Source organism: Ambystoma mexicanum, chromosome 2q, assembly GCF_040938575.1.
Source record: "Ambystoma mexicanum isolate Mex_15411 chromosome 2q, UKY_AmexF1_1, whole genome shotgun sequence".
Lineage (NCBI taxonomy): Eukaryota > Metazoa > Chordata > Amphibia > Caudata > Ambystomatidae > Ambystoma > Ambystoma mexicanum.
Genome location: NC_090924.1, coordinates 208,186,536 through 208,199,597, shown reverse-complemented (window position 1 = coordinate 208,199,597; position 13,062 = coordinate 208,186,536). Strand labels below are relative to the sequence as shown.

General features: G+C 41.3%; 1 protein-coding gene across 1 annotated transcript in view; it reads left to right on the top strand.

The window, feature by feature from the left end:
- The window catches only part of CLEC19A (C-type lectin domain containing 19A), a 257,120-nt gene extending 245,832 nt beyond the window's left edge, over nucleotides 1-11,288 (top strand). The window contains exon 5 of the mRNA XM_069647132.1: nucleotides 10,216-11,288. Coding sequence (XP_069503233.1) covers nucleotides 10,216-10,295 — 80 coding nt within the window. The 3' untranslated portion in view covers nucleotides 10,296-11,288. The remainder of the gene's footprint in view (nucleotides 1-10,215) is intronic.
- The last annotated feature ends 1,774 nt before the right edge of the window (nucleotides 11,289-13,062 follow it).

The window sequence follows — 13,062 nt, the reverse complement described above, 5'->3', positions numbered from 1 at the left end:
CATAGAGTGGTCCACAAATTTTGATAATGGCTCCAAAATTGGGTCATACCCTGACACAATCGGTCTCCCTGGTGGTCTAGTGAGGGATTTATGAATTTTCAGGAGAATATAGAATTGTGGAATCCTTGGTTTATCTACCACAAGGAAATCTGTCTCTTTCTTAGTAATCCATCTCCTTTCCTCTGCTTTTGCCACTTTCTGGTGGATTAGCCTTAGCAATTTCAACGTTGGATTTTCTTCCAGTTGTTTGTAGTTAGTAGTGCCTGTGAGTTGTCTCATATATTCCTCCACATAGTCTATCCTATTTAGGATCACTGTAGCACCACCCTTATCTGCTTTTTGAATTATAATTGATTTGTTAAAAGCACCTTTCGCTTTGTCTACTTTAATTGTAACATTAAGGTACTTAACTTCATCCTTGCTAGCCTTTTCGGTGAATTTTAGATGTTGATTTTGTATATTAATCCACTCGAAAAAATCGGGTTGCCATGTTCTCATCTCCTTTCCAAATGATAAGAACATCGTCTATGTATCTTCTCCATAGTAGAATGTTCTTTCTAAATGGATTGGCATCTGAGTAAATGCAACTCTTCTCGAAGGCTTCCATACATAAATTTGCAATGCTTGGGGCCAATGTGGCCCCCATTGCCGTACCCTGTATTTGTTTATAGAAATGGCCATTAAAATGAAAATAACTCTCCATTAATGCCATTTCGGCACACCACATGATGAAGGAGGTTGGTGTATTTGTATTTATATTCTCTGTGAGCAATCTTTCTTCCAATACCTCCAATGAGGCCCTCTGAGGTATATTTGTATACAGGGCTACCACATCTAAACAAATCAGTATCTCATCATTGGTGTTAAAGGATCTGCATTCTATCTCCTTGATTATTTGGGTGGTATCTTTCACAAAGGAAGCCATTTCTCTGACCATCGGCTGCATAAAGTGGTCCACAAATTTTGATAATGGCTCCAAAATTGAGTCACACCCTGACACAATCAGTCTCCCTGGTGGTCTAGTGAGGGATTTATGAATTTTCCGGGAGAATGTAGAATTGTGGAATCCTTTGTTTATCTACCACAAGGAAATAAGCCTCTTTCTTACTAATCCACCTCCTTTCCTCTGCTTTTGCCACTTTCTGGTGGATTAGCCTTTGCAATTTCAACGTTGGATTTTCTTTCAGTTGTTTGTAGTAAATAGTGTCTGTGAGTTGTCTCATACATTCCTCAACATAGTCTATCCTATTTAGGATCTCTGTAGCGCCACCATTATCTGCTTTTCGAATTATGATTGATTTGTTAAATAGCAGTGATTTGAGTGTGGCTTTTTCATTGCGGTTCAAATTTTTAAACGTTTTCTCTTTTTCTTTTGTCATTTCTAGGTTCGTAATTTCTTGCATTTCCCTATTTTCAAAAACTCGGGCCTCGGCTGTTTGTGATTGTGTTGGTGGGCAGAAATCTGATTTTTATGTAGCCCACTATCTTGTTCCGTAAGCTCTGTTTTGTCATCAAAAAACTGTTTCAGATGTATTTGTCTCATAAATTCTGATAAATCTTCTTTAAATTTGAACCGATTGTGTTTGTTGGTGGTCACAAAGCCCAAGCCTTTTTCCAGTGTTTGTTTCTCGTTCATGGTAAGTTCATAATTAGACAAATTTACCACAGTGGTTTCATGCTGTGGGTCATGACTCTCTGATCCGGGTCCCATTCCGGTTGGTCCCGTCCTAAAAAATGTTGGCCATTAGGATTTCCTCTGTTACTATTCCTTATTCTTCCACCGCCTCTCTTAACGGGCCGTCTACCTGTATTGAACTCTGAGGTTCGTCCTCTTCTCCCTGTGCTACTGCCTTCCCCTGTACTATAATCGCTTGAGCTATAGGATTTTCCTCTAAACCTGACTCTCCTTTTGGTGTTACTCTGCTTTTGATTTTGTGTCTGGTGCTCTTGAGCTTTGGTATAATAATTCTCTTGGACATAGGGGAAAGCCTTTTCGTGGGTGAATTGTTGTATGTCTCTTTTGAGTCTCCTAATCCGTTCTTTGGTCAGGTCCTCTTTGAATGACTTAATCTCATTCAACAATTCATCCAATCTTTTTGTATACTGTTCAATTGGTACAATTTTTTTATATTCTTCTTCTAACTTTTGCAGGTCGGTGGCTATTTTTTCTGTGGTATGTTTGGCATTATCTATTATCAGAATGACCCAATCTCTTCAGTATTTGTTCCCAATGTAACTCCATTGTAACAAATATTCTTTATCTTCTAGGAAGATCCTTGACTCGTTTCTTACTACGAGTCCTTGTGGTAGTATATTGTTTCTCAAGTACTCCAACATTATACTGCCATGGAGCTCAGATCTAATTAATCGCTTCTTAATTTGGGTTAATTGTTCCCAACTTGTAGGGTTACATGTATCCCCTAGTTCACCTCCAGAACAATGTGGTGTTGCTAAGCAGTTCTGTAATGTACTTTTCATCATAACTTTTACATTTTTCTGCGGCCTATCTAGACTTGTATCATGTGTCACCTGTTCCTCCCAAGTAGAGGGTGACGTCATCTATCAGATTACTTTTTTCTTGTAAATTGTCTCACGGCCTAACAATCGTACACACTCCTTACAAACACCCGAAAGACTAGAGGAGATATTTCTCTAGACCACGTGTGAACAGCCCTCTATAATTTGGTACAATATAATACATTCACAGGGTTACTTGTTTCCACTTATTCCATTAATGTCTGCCCATTTGTATGTGTTATTAATCATTAAATCATCACATACCCATTTTAAAGTATCAAAAATATCAATTTATTATTATTTCTCTAAAACAACAAATCATAAAAAAGCATACACTTTTATATCAAACGTGCATACAACAATATAAAACAGATTTTACTATTTTAGACATACTGTCACTGTACTTCAACAATATATTGTGGTCCCTTAATCCATCAATGTTTTCATTCTCTCATTAAATTAATTTTCAATATGGATCCATGGTCTGAACCTTCTCTACATGAGCCGGCGCGCCCTAGTCCTTTTCACTTTTCACCCATCAGTATTAACGCCACTCATTCCAAACTTTCATACTGCATTCATAAACACTCCCAACATGTTTCTTTCCTTAGTCTTCTATAATTATTATTAGGAAATTCATCAGACGTAGAGCCGCATTAAATTGTAGTGTACAATACAATGTTGTCTTCTTGGAACCATTTAGGGGATCCACATCTTGTCCCTCCCTTTGTTCCTCTCTTCAGGCTAAGACACCGATTGGATATCTGTGGGAAACAAGTAAAGGACAATCGACTTTTAATGTTCGACATATCCTGATTGTATTTTTCATTAGATACAACTAGCTATGTTTAGCATCACAGCAGGAGGGAATCATTAACGTTTTAACTCCTCCTTTTCACCTATCGATGGCGCACCCACACTTGGTAGTATTAACAGGCTTCACATGTTTTGTTCTCTTAGACATTGTTATCTCTTTACCTAATAATCTTTACCATTTCTTTTTGTCACACTCTGGTCTATACTCCATCGTGACCCAGATCTCATTTTTAATTCGATCTTTATATTTTTTAGCAAAAAAAATCGTCATTGTGGCATGTTCTCATTTTACCTCAATGTCCTGATTCTATCTCGTATCGAGATCATCTTGTCTTCGCACACGAGATTATTATGGTTCTGCTTATGTTGTAAGTAGTCCTCCCTCGTTGTATCTAGCCATTCGCGTGTACCATTCCTACAGAACGTGGGCAGGATGACAAACACGCACAGTTTTTAATGGAATATCTCCTTACATTAATTGCAATAGTTGTCCCTCAGTTCTTAGAACTAAACTACTGCTCTTACCCATGTGTCCGGTTTTTATCTCTCAGTTTAAACTTTACTAGCTTAAATGGCTTGCTCTAGAATCTTCCCGTCTTCTTCGGGTTGCTCAAATTGTCCTCGCCCTCATTAGACTACTGAGGACAGAAAACAACAAACCGGGGAAGAAACATTTTTTGTTAAATTTTGCTGCTGTTTTTGTTTATATTAAGCCATTTCTAATTTTACAACTCCATTGAACTTGTTACATCAGACTACTTTCAAACACTTACCGTTTGGGGACAGTTTCATTTTCAGGTGTCGTTAAATGGATCTTGCAGGGCGTGTGGTTTTAGCTCCTACTCTTTACTGAGGACCGCATGTCTCCAAAATAGCTGTTTTACCCATTTCGTCCGCTACTTCACTGCTGGACAAGAGACAAAATAACAGATAGACCAGCATGTCCCTTTAGGCAAAGGGTATATGGGAGCGGTGTGGGCATGTTCTCAAAATCCTCCTAACTCTCCCCTTGCAAATCAAGTCCCTTCTAGTTTTTAAACTGCCTCATTAATTCTTGAGTAAATAATGCCTGCAGTGTCTTACATGTATCATCCTGCAGAGACCCTTGTGCGGCTACCGTTATGCCTGTCCGTCTTCGCCGATCACGTTCTTTTTACTCGGCCTCGATTTCCTACTTTTATGGTTGTTACTAGAATCACGTAACCATTCCGTCACGTGATGTTCGTCCATGTGTGAGGGTGCCTTTTTCTATTTAAGTCGCAAGGCACCTCCATACTCTTAATCTCTGGGGAAGATGCCCGGAACCGCCTCTGTTCACACTCTTGTCAAGCCTCCTCCCTCCCCTCCCCACCCCATTATCCCTTTCCCTTACTTGTCACCTTTATGTGCAATTCAAGTTGCTATGCATACCCATCTCTGCAGATGTCCAGGAATCTGCATGCATCCTTTATGTGCTTCACTTTGGTGACATGCTAAAACCATGCCTTGCGCCTTCCCTCACATTGCGCAATGCTTCATCCCACGCACTGTTCACCTCACTCATGAGATCCAACAAGGCTGAAGCATGTGCCTCGGTTGCTTTTGGTACTCTTCTTCAGAGAACAGTTGCATAGCATTCCACTGCTGGACTGCCCTACAGGGTATGACCAGACTGATGTGCACATTAATGTGTCTCCTCTGTGAAAGGTACAGTGAGCTAAATTGTGGTTGCAGACTCTCCTGAGTGGGAAACCTGCATAGAACAGGTCATTTGCCCGTGATCATTCTCAGGACAGGAGCTCCCACATTGTGGTAAATAGAACCCATATATGGTTTTAACATGGTTGTCTCTGGGAATCCACAATTATACTTGCCTAAACCCGTTGATGTCATATTGATGTCATATTATTGTCAGCTTGGTTGCTAGTGTCTCACAGGCAGGGTTTTATTTGTATCAGCACCTGGGAAATGGCTTTCATCCAATTTTTTCCCAACCCAATGAACCCCTTATTGATCGCTATGGGAAGACATGTCACCTCCTCCAGAAGACAGGCAACCCTCCAGGGGATTAGCTGGGAACCACAGCTTCTAAACCAAGCCCTGTCATGGCGATGGAGAGCACACATCATAATGGTAATTAACAGAAGGTCTTCGATGTAGGTAGACAGGAGAAAGTGGGGTAGTAGAGTAGCACAGGAGAAGTCTTTGCAGCACAAGAGAAGCCGAACCATCCTGGGATTCCCTAGGTCTCCTGAACATCCCATTCCCACTCCCTAATTCCTGAAGACAAAACTCTCTTGGTATGACATCACCAGGCAGAAGGCTCTGAAACAGTAAGCACGATTGGACCTCTTACAGAGGATTAGAAGGGAAATAATCACCTGTAGAAGATGGTATATTTAAGGTGGTGATGCCAACCCCTTTGTGGAATCCTGCTAGGATACCAGAAGAAGAATTTGAGTGAAGCAATCTTCTCAAGGTCTCAGCCAGTGAGGTGAAGAGAAAGCTTTTCAAGAAAGGAGCAAGACCTTTCCCTCAACCACTCCAGGGTAACATTTGGAGGGACCTGCTGTTTGGACCAGCCTACCTGTTGCTGAGACCACCAATACCCAGGACTGTACTTGCTGGCTATTGCAGACATGCATGTGCTTTCTGGCAAACGTCTTGGCTGCAGAGGACAGGAAAATGTCTCACCTGATCCTTTGAGACCCTGGACTGCATCTCACAGCAACTCAGGGACAAAGGAACTTCTCTGCCTTTCCCAGGCTACCTTGTGACACATGCCTTTGCTTCTTGTGGGCCTGCACTGCGTGTTGGTACCCACTCGACACCCTCACCAGCCCAATGCTGAATTGCGGCTGCAGAAAGCTCCCAGACTTCTGGATCAATGCTGTTGAGCCCATAGAGAAAGATTGAAAGGTATCTGTAGTGCCCCTATACACCAGCCCAGGTTTAATGACTCTAGTGACATTTAAAAAATATACCCCCTACCTTTCTGAAGACATTACTTTAAATGTGAACCTTTCTTGCAGAAACTACTTGCCTGTCTGCCTCTCTCTTCAAATTCAGAGTTCCCCGTTGCTCCGAAGTCTACATTCTCTGTGTTATCCTTAACAGAAGTGGGTCATTAGTGTTTTTGTAGTTGTGTGTATTTTCTGTTTCATTAAAGTTTGTATGTTTAAAGAACCTTGCTTGGAAATGTCTTTAATTTTGGCACCTCAGAACTATTGCTGTTTTGTCATCTTCTGTGCTAACTCATAATACTCTTGAAATGTATAACCTGCCCTTGTTCCACGTTTCCACAAGAGGTGAAGGAGATATGCCATTCACACTGTCCCTGTTTCGCCTTGATGATTGAGATCAATACTGCTTTAGTATTAGTGTGTGGCTGAGCTGGGAGTTTAGAATCCCCTCCGCATCCCTGTACTCCTGAAGAGCAGGAGTAATGTATTGTTGCACATCTGGCTTAGAAGTAGGAGTGCACAGCCTGAGAGGATACTGACCAGTGGTTCTAGATGGAGGTAAGCCCCGGAACCACTCAAGTTAAGGGCGCCTGTCCTCCTGGAACAGGCTGCTGTTACCTGACTGAAGCGGCCTCTCTTATCAGCAGTTCTCTGCTTCCATTGTAGGAATATGAGCCCTGATGAAGGTCGGGTTCTCAGAGGGAGAGTGATGTAACTTTACAAATTTCAAGAGGATGCCATGTTCTTAAAGAAAGCTGCATGTCTGCTTGATGTCCATGCTAGACTTATAAAACAGATGATACAATAATTTTCCAGTCAAATAGGTGTAGAACAACGTAAATACCCTCAGGATGTGAAGCACCAACCTGTGTTGCTATACCCTTGGTACAGCAGACCGGCTTTCCGATGGGCAATACAATCATATTATCTTCAACTGAACAGTTTGTCAGGTCCTTCGTTTGAGGCCCAAACAAACTGGAACCACAAAAAGACGTGTACAACAGCAGACTTGTATGGATAGAGCCAACTTTCCATGGACTCATCCCTTTGTGCCTTCTTGCTGCTGCTAGGTTGTAACACCCTGTTGCTGCTAAAGCACAGAATCGATCAAAGGTGACATCAGACAACAGTTGGGATTGTTGCTCAATGTTTCTCACCAGAGACCACAGGTTCTCTTCTCCCGGCATTAACTCATAATTGCTCATATGAGAGTCTGAGCAGCGTAGGCCGCAGATGTGCCAGCGAAGATGGCACAAATGTCAGCAGATAAACACCCTCTTTTCTGCTACCTCCACCTTCTTGTCCACAGCATCGGGAGAGGCATTGTCTAAAGTACAGAGATTTGGACAATGAGATTCCATTGTAAGTTCACCTTGATCACCGGAGGGGAGAACCAACCCTAATACCACCAAAGTATAGGAAACACCAGCCTTCCCAGCAGTGCCCACCTGTCCTCGTAGTTTACTGGTGCATGAACGTGCCAGCCAATGCTAATAACATGGCGTGTGTCAACTCAACAGTTTATACACCAAGTGAAATAGTATTTGGAACTCTCGGGACTGGCAAGTTATATCTTCAAAACGCTGAAAATAAAAACAGGTTATAGTAACATAACTGGAAAACAACAGAAATCATCACACATCTGTCGGGATGGAAAGGGATTCAGTTACATTTCCAGCAGAGATCAGCACAAACAGTATCTGGGTAGCAAGGGTCTGCGGGTTCTAGACCATGACAGTTTTTAAATATAGAAATAGAAGACAGACGAGGGGTAGGGGGCTATTGTACCCTTTAGTGTGTCTTCTAAATAAGGTTGGAAAATGTAGTAGATAGAGCACATTTCATGCAGCTGGTGCTTTATACATGTAAGGATTGTGGCAAGGAAAACAGATGAGGTGGCGATGCTCAGAGAGTTTACCAGTAATCTACAATTATGGGTGGCCTGTCAGGTTATTTAATTTTTAATTGACATCCTTAGTGCATCTGCCTGTTTCCCGGACATGACTCTCCTTCATTGATTAAGGACTGTGACGAGGAAGAGTCAGACTCGGTGTAATGAAGATTACCGGCAAGTAGTCCGAGTATTGATTTGAGTAGTCCAAAAAAACACTCAGAGAAACTTTATATCATCCCTTCTTGGGACCAATGCAAATGCCGGTAAGATGTCTCAGCAAGCAGATTGCTTGCAACAGACATGCGTGTTCAGTTTCAAGGACATCAGATTCAAACTCAGTCCTTCAACCTTCCGAGGTCCAGAAAGTACCCTGAGTACCACTGCAATGATTCTAAGCAACACCTAATGTTACTTGTTTGGATATGTTTATTGAACAAAAAAATAGTGCTTTAAAAACCCATAATTCACAAGGATGACGTCATTCCAGTGAATTATTTTTGGTAATTCATCGGAATAATAGCATCCATGGGAGTTATGTATTTCAAGCAATGTTAAGCCTAGCATGTCTTTGCTCTGTAAACTTGCAAAGCACTTTAAATAATTAAAACCTAGCATGTGAGTAGTTTCCCATTCAAATAGGTGCCCAATGCAGTGTGAGGTGGTCATTGTAGGCCGGGGTCAAGTCCTAAAAATGAAAGGGGTGGGGCACTCATCAATAAACGCAATGGGATGTGACATCGCCAGAAATTGGCATATCAAGGCGAAATATGCGCATTTCATTAAATTGGCTTTGCATAACCACATAAATTGCACGGGGCGAATGGCACGTGCCTTTCATAAGATCAACACACACACAAAACCAAGAGAGGATATTTTCTTCTAATAGTATTTTTGAAAACTTTGAAAGGTGTGCATGTTTTAAAGTCCAAGAACCAATACAAATGCTTTTCCTGGAACTTGCAGTACCGAAATGGGACATTTCACCTTTAGTTAGTTGTTTGTTATTTTTCATCAGGTTATATAGTACAGTGGTGAAGTGTCCGGACTGCAAACCGGACGACTGTGGTCGGCTTTATTTCACAAATTCAAAGAGGACATTGAATGTTTCTCATTTTAGCTGGGAGGGGGGACTGAGTCCACCCGCGTGTACCCTCAGCTTGAGCCCTGATTGTTGGTGACAGCTGTGAAGCAGTTAAACTACCCCCTTTGTTTAATCGGCAACTACCTTTAAAGAAAATGTAAATAAGGCACTGGTGAGTACACACCCGGGGGTTCCATGTTTAGCTCCATAGTGCGCGCAACAACTTTGTACACCCAGTATTTCCAGAGTAAATCTCTTTTTACAAAATACGGTTTGGAAATGCAAAGGTATCTTCAGTAAATTCCCACCTGCTGAGCAACATCAATAAAGTGGAGAGTCATTTTTGGTATACGAATAAATGTGTTCCTCCTGTTTGAAAAAAGTATGTTCATTCAATTGTAAGCAACACTAACCTGTGCACTATAAAAAGGAAAGCTGAGCTCTTGTAAGTGGCAACTCTGTGTTGCAAGCGCATCGTGGCCTATTACCTACATGTGCATCACGTGTTCCACTTTCTTTGAAGAGCAGTCCCCTTAATTAAGAATTTCAACCACTGTGAAGTCTGGTTACATCTGGTTACTTTTGCAACTTGTAATATGAAGAATATATTAATGGCAAGGTGAATAACAGTAACGTCATGTCCATGTTTGGGTGACTTTTACCAATGCTCAACATACAGCCTTGTGGGTTTAGCATGATGACACACTCTTTGGTGGCATTATGAAATGATAATGCACTCTTACGCACTGGTTATCCTTCATAACAATATTTGAGGGAGGATTCCAGCAGGAAGCCATCAAAGGCTCTATGCTATGGAATGATGCGCCTCAAGTGACAGACTCTAACCTACGCATGCTGTGTATTGTCGTGTGGCCTCATATTTAATATACGAATGTCTCACATTGAAGATTCTGCTGTTCAGAAAAAGAGTAATCAAGCCAGTGTTTTTCCTTCTTTTCCTGTAGCGTTGCGATCTTGGAATGACAACAGCTGCAACCGGGCCTTCCCATTCGTCTGCAAGATTCCATCCCTGGCGATTCACTAGAAAGTCTGCTGAGAACTTTTAGGAATGCTGTGTATCCCTTGGAATTTCAGGAATCTGGCCCAGTGCTCACACTTTCCCAGGCACATCAGCAGACCTGGGGTCACGCTCGTGGTCGGAAGTACATGTGTGTGGGTATTCAGAGGATCTGCAAATTCATAATGTAACCTCTAAAAAAAAAATATCGTACATATGGGTATGGCAGTGGCGAGACGTGATGGGCATATATCGACGGCTGTACCATCTTCCACTTTTCATAGAAACTGAAATGTATAAATCCCCATCTGGAACGCCCCGAAGGATTGGGGAAAAGATTCAATTGACCCAAAACTCTAAGGTGCCACCCCTTTCAGAGTCTGTCCAATGTGTAGCAGAAAAGGCATTGCAGAGGTTCTGGCTGCACTTCCAAATATATCTCATTAGAAATGATGCTATGACTTGGAGACCAGTCATGGAAATGCATTGGAATCAAAATCCATGTTGATATACTGAATGTTTACAATAACTCATGTCATCCCAAGTATTTCAGGAACTGTGACCACCACAGGATACCTGGTAAATAGTAATACCAGACATGTGGACAATATTAACAATGGAATCCAGACCTTATCTTGAGTTTTATCTTAATATCTCGGATTATTCACATCTCTACTTACCTGGAATTCCGCTTACTGATATCTTAATGTGTCATGTTCTGGGTCTTCCTGGGTGGATTTAGTGTGGGTGAGTCTGAGCTATACCTGGTTTAAAGGGGGAACAGCTGACCCAGGATTCAGGGGCTATTCAGGGTGTCTCTTCCCCAAGTCTACCCCCACTCTGTTTGTTAGTTGCTTATGTTTTTTTTTTTTACACCTTTCAATTGAACATGTATTAGTGTCGGCGGAAGGACAATAGTTATCACTTCCATTGAATTTTCCATTTTTAAATGTGAGTTTTAGCCAATTTTTGGTTAGGACAAGGATTATTTTAATAAAACAGACTTTATTTGGAGCAACACTTTGTTTTACCTTATTTGTGTACTGGACATTGGGCGTCTGAATGGAAGAAGTTATTTAGGTATTTTCTGTTTAATTTTCTGTATGTGTTTAAGTTTTAACTCAAATGGTTAAAGCCCACCTATGCAGGAGGCCATTTCTGTAGCTCATGATAGATGCTCATATGAAAAGGTGCGCAATCTCGGGCTTCTACTCTTTGAGGTCTCCGTTTAATACAATTTCAAATTCATAAGTCAATATGAATTTTGAGGTGGAGAGGAACAGGACTTAAATACTCCAAGCACTACATTTATCACTCTGGTAGAGTACAGATCCCTATTACATTACATTCAAATACATTTTGACAAATTGCGACCTTGTAGAGTACTCTGCAGCCAAATATACTTTAATGTTTACTTTAGAATTATACGAGGCGGGGGTGGACCATGGCATATCCTCCGATTTCGATCACAGACTGAATCAATTAGTATATCCTGCAGTGCAATGGAGCGTCGTCCACATACATTGGCAGTTATTCATCTACACATATTTCAATAACTTTAAAGATTTAAGTAATTGAAAATGGTGCTGATTAAAGAAGCCTGAGATTCAGTCATTTACAATATGGATGTGGACCCATTACCCACTGCCTCTACTGTGCTTAAGACAGAATTCAACCCAGAGTTGTTTAATACAATTGGTTCAAGCTTATTTACAGGGGACGTGGTGTTCCACTCTGGAGCGGCTGTAAAAGTTCTTTAGTCTAACTCTTCTGTGTATTTCTGGTCACACATACGTGAATGGACATTTTCTCTCTGTTCTTAGTCACAGTACATTATCACCTTTGGTGGATTGTTTAATAAAAAACGTTTTGCTCTATTGCCCTTGCGCAATACCCAAAGATTGTATCAACTGAAACATTATCAAGGAGCTGTTACGCCAGTGCGGGCCCCATTCACTGTGGCAGGCAACAACAGCTTGAAAAACAGAAAAGGGGCCTATGTCAGTACTGTGCTAATGGAAAAAACCTGTCACATCTTAAATAATACCTTTTTTTAATTCCTCCTAATTATGCATAGAAATTGCCTTAAAGATTACTGGGTATAGACTCCATGAAGTACCTTCGATTTAGCCTGCACATTATATATCCAATGCAAACTCAACTGATAGTTAGGTGGTATTTTAAAAAGAAAACCTATTATGAAAAAAATGCACGCTTTTACTGTAACACATATAATGACACCCTAAGGAGCAATGCTCTGCCCTCTTTATTTGAATCAACATTATTTTCATGAAAACGTTTTAACTGACAATGAGCATCATTATAGGTTTAGTGGTAATTTGACAGTAAATCCACCAAATTAACACCTGCTTACTGTTACCGCCACTCAGTCCAGTGGGTTCACCTTGGATCACGAGTGGTGGAAGGGCGGTGGTAATCCCCAATTTTGGAGTCCATCGGACTCCATGGGAATTTTTGCAGAAGTTCTGTGAGTGGTAATTACGCTGCAGTAATTCCACTGATTTTGTTTTACCTTAAAGTGGAGGATTTACCTGCGTCATGCTGGAAGCATAGCCTCCACTTATGATATGATATGATATGATATGGTATTTGTAACGCGCCTATACACAGGTGTTTCAAGGCGCGACGAGGCAGGGAGGGGAGGAACAAGGGGAGACATAACAAACGATCCTACTAGGCCAGGTGTCATTCAGATCGCGCAAGTGCAGGGGGAAAAAGTGCAAGGGGAAGGGGAGGGGGGGAAGTGCAGTAAGGTAAGTGGCGTAAAGTAATA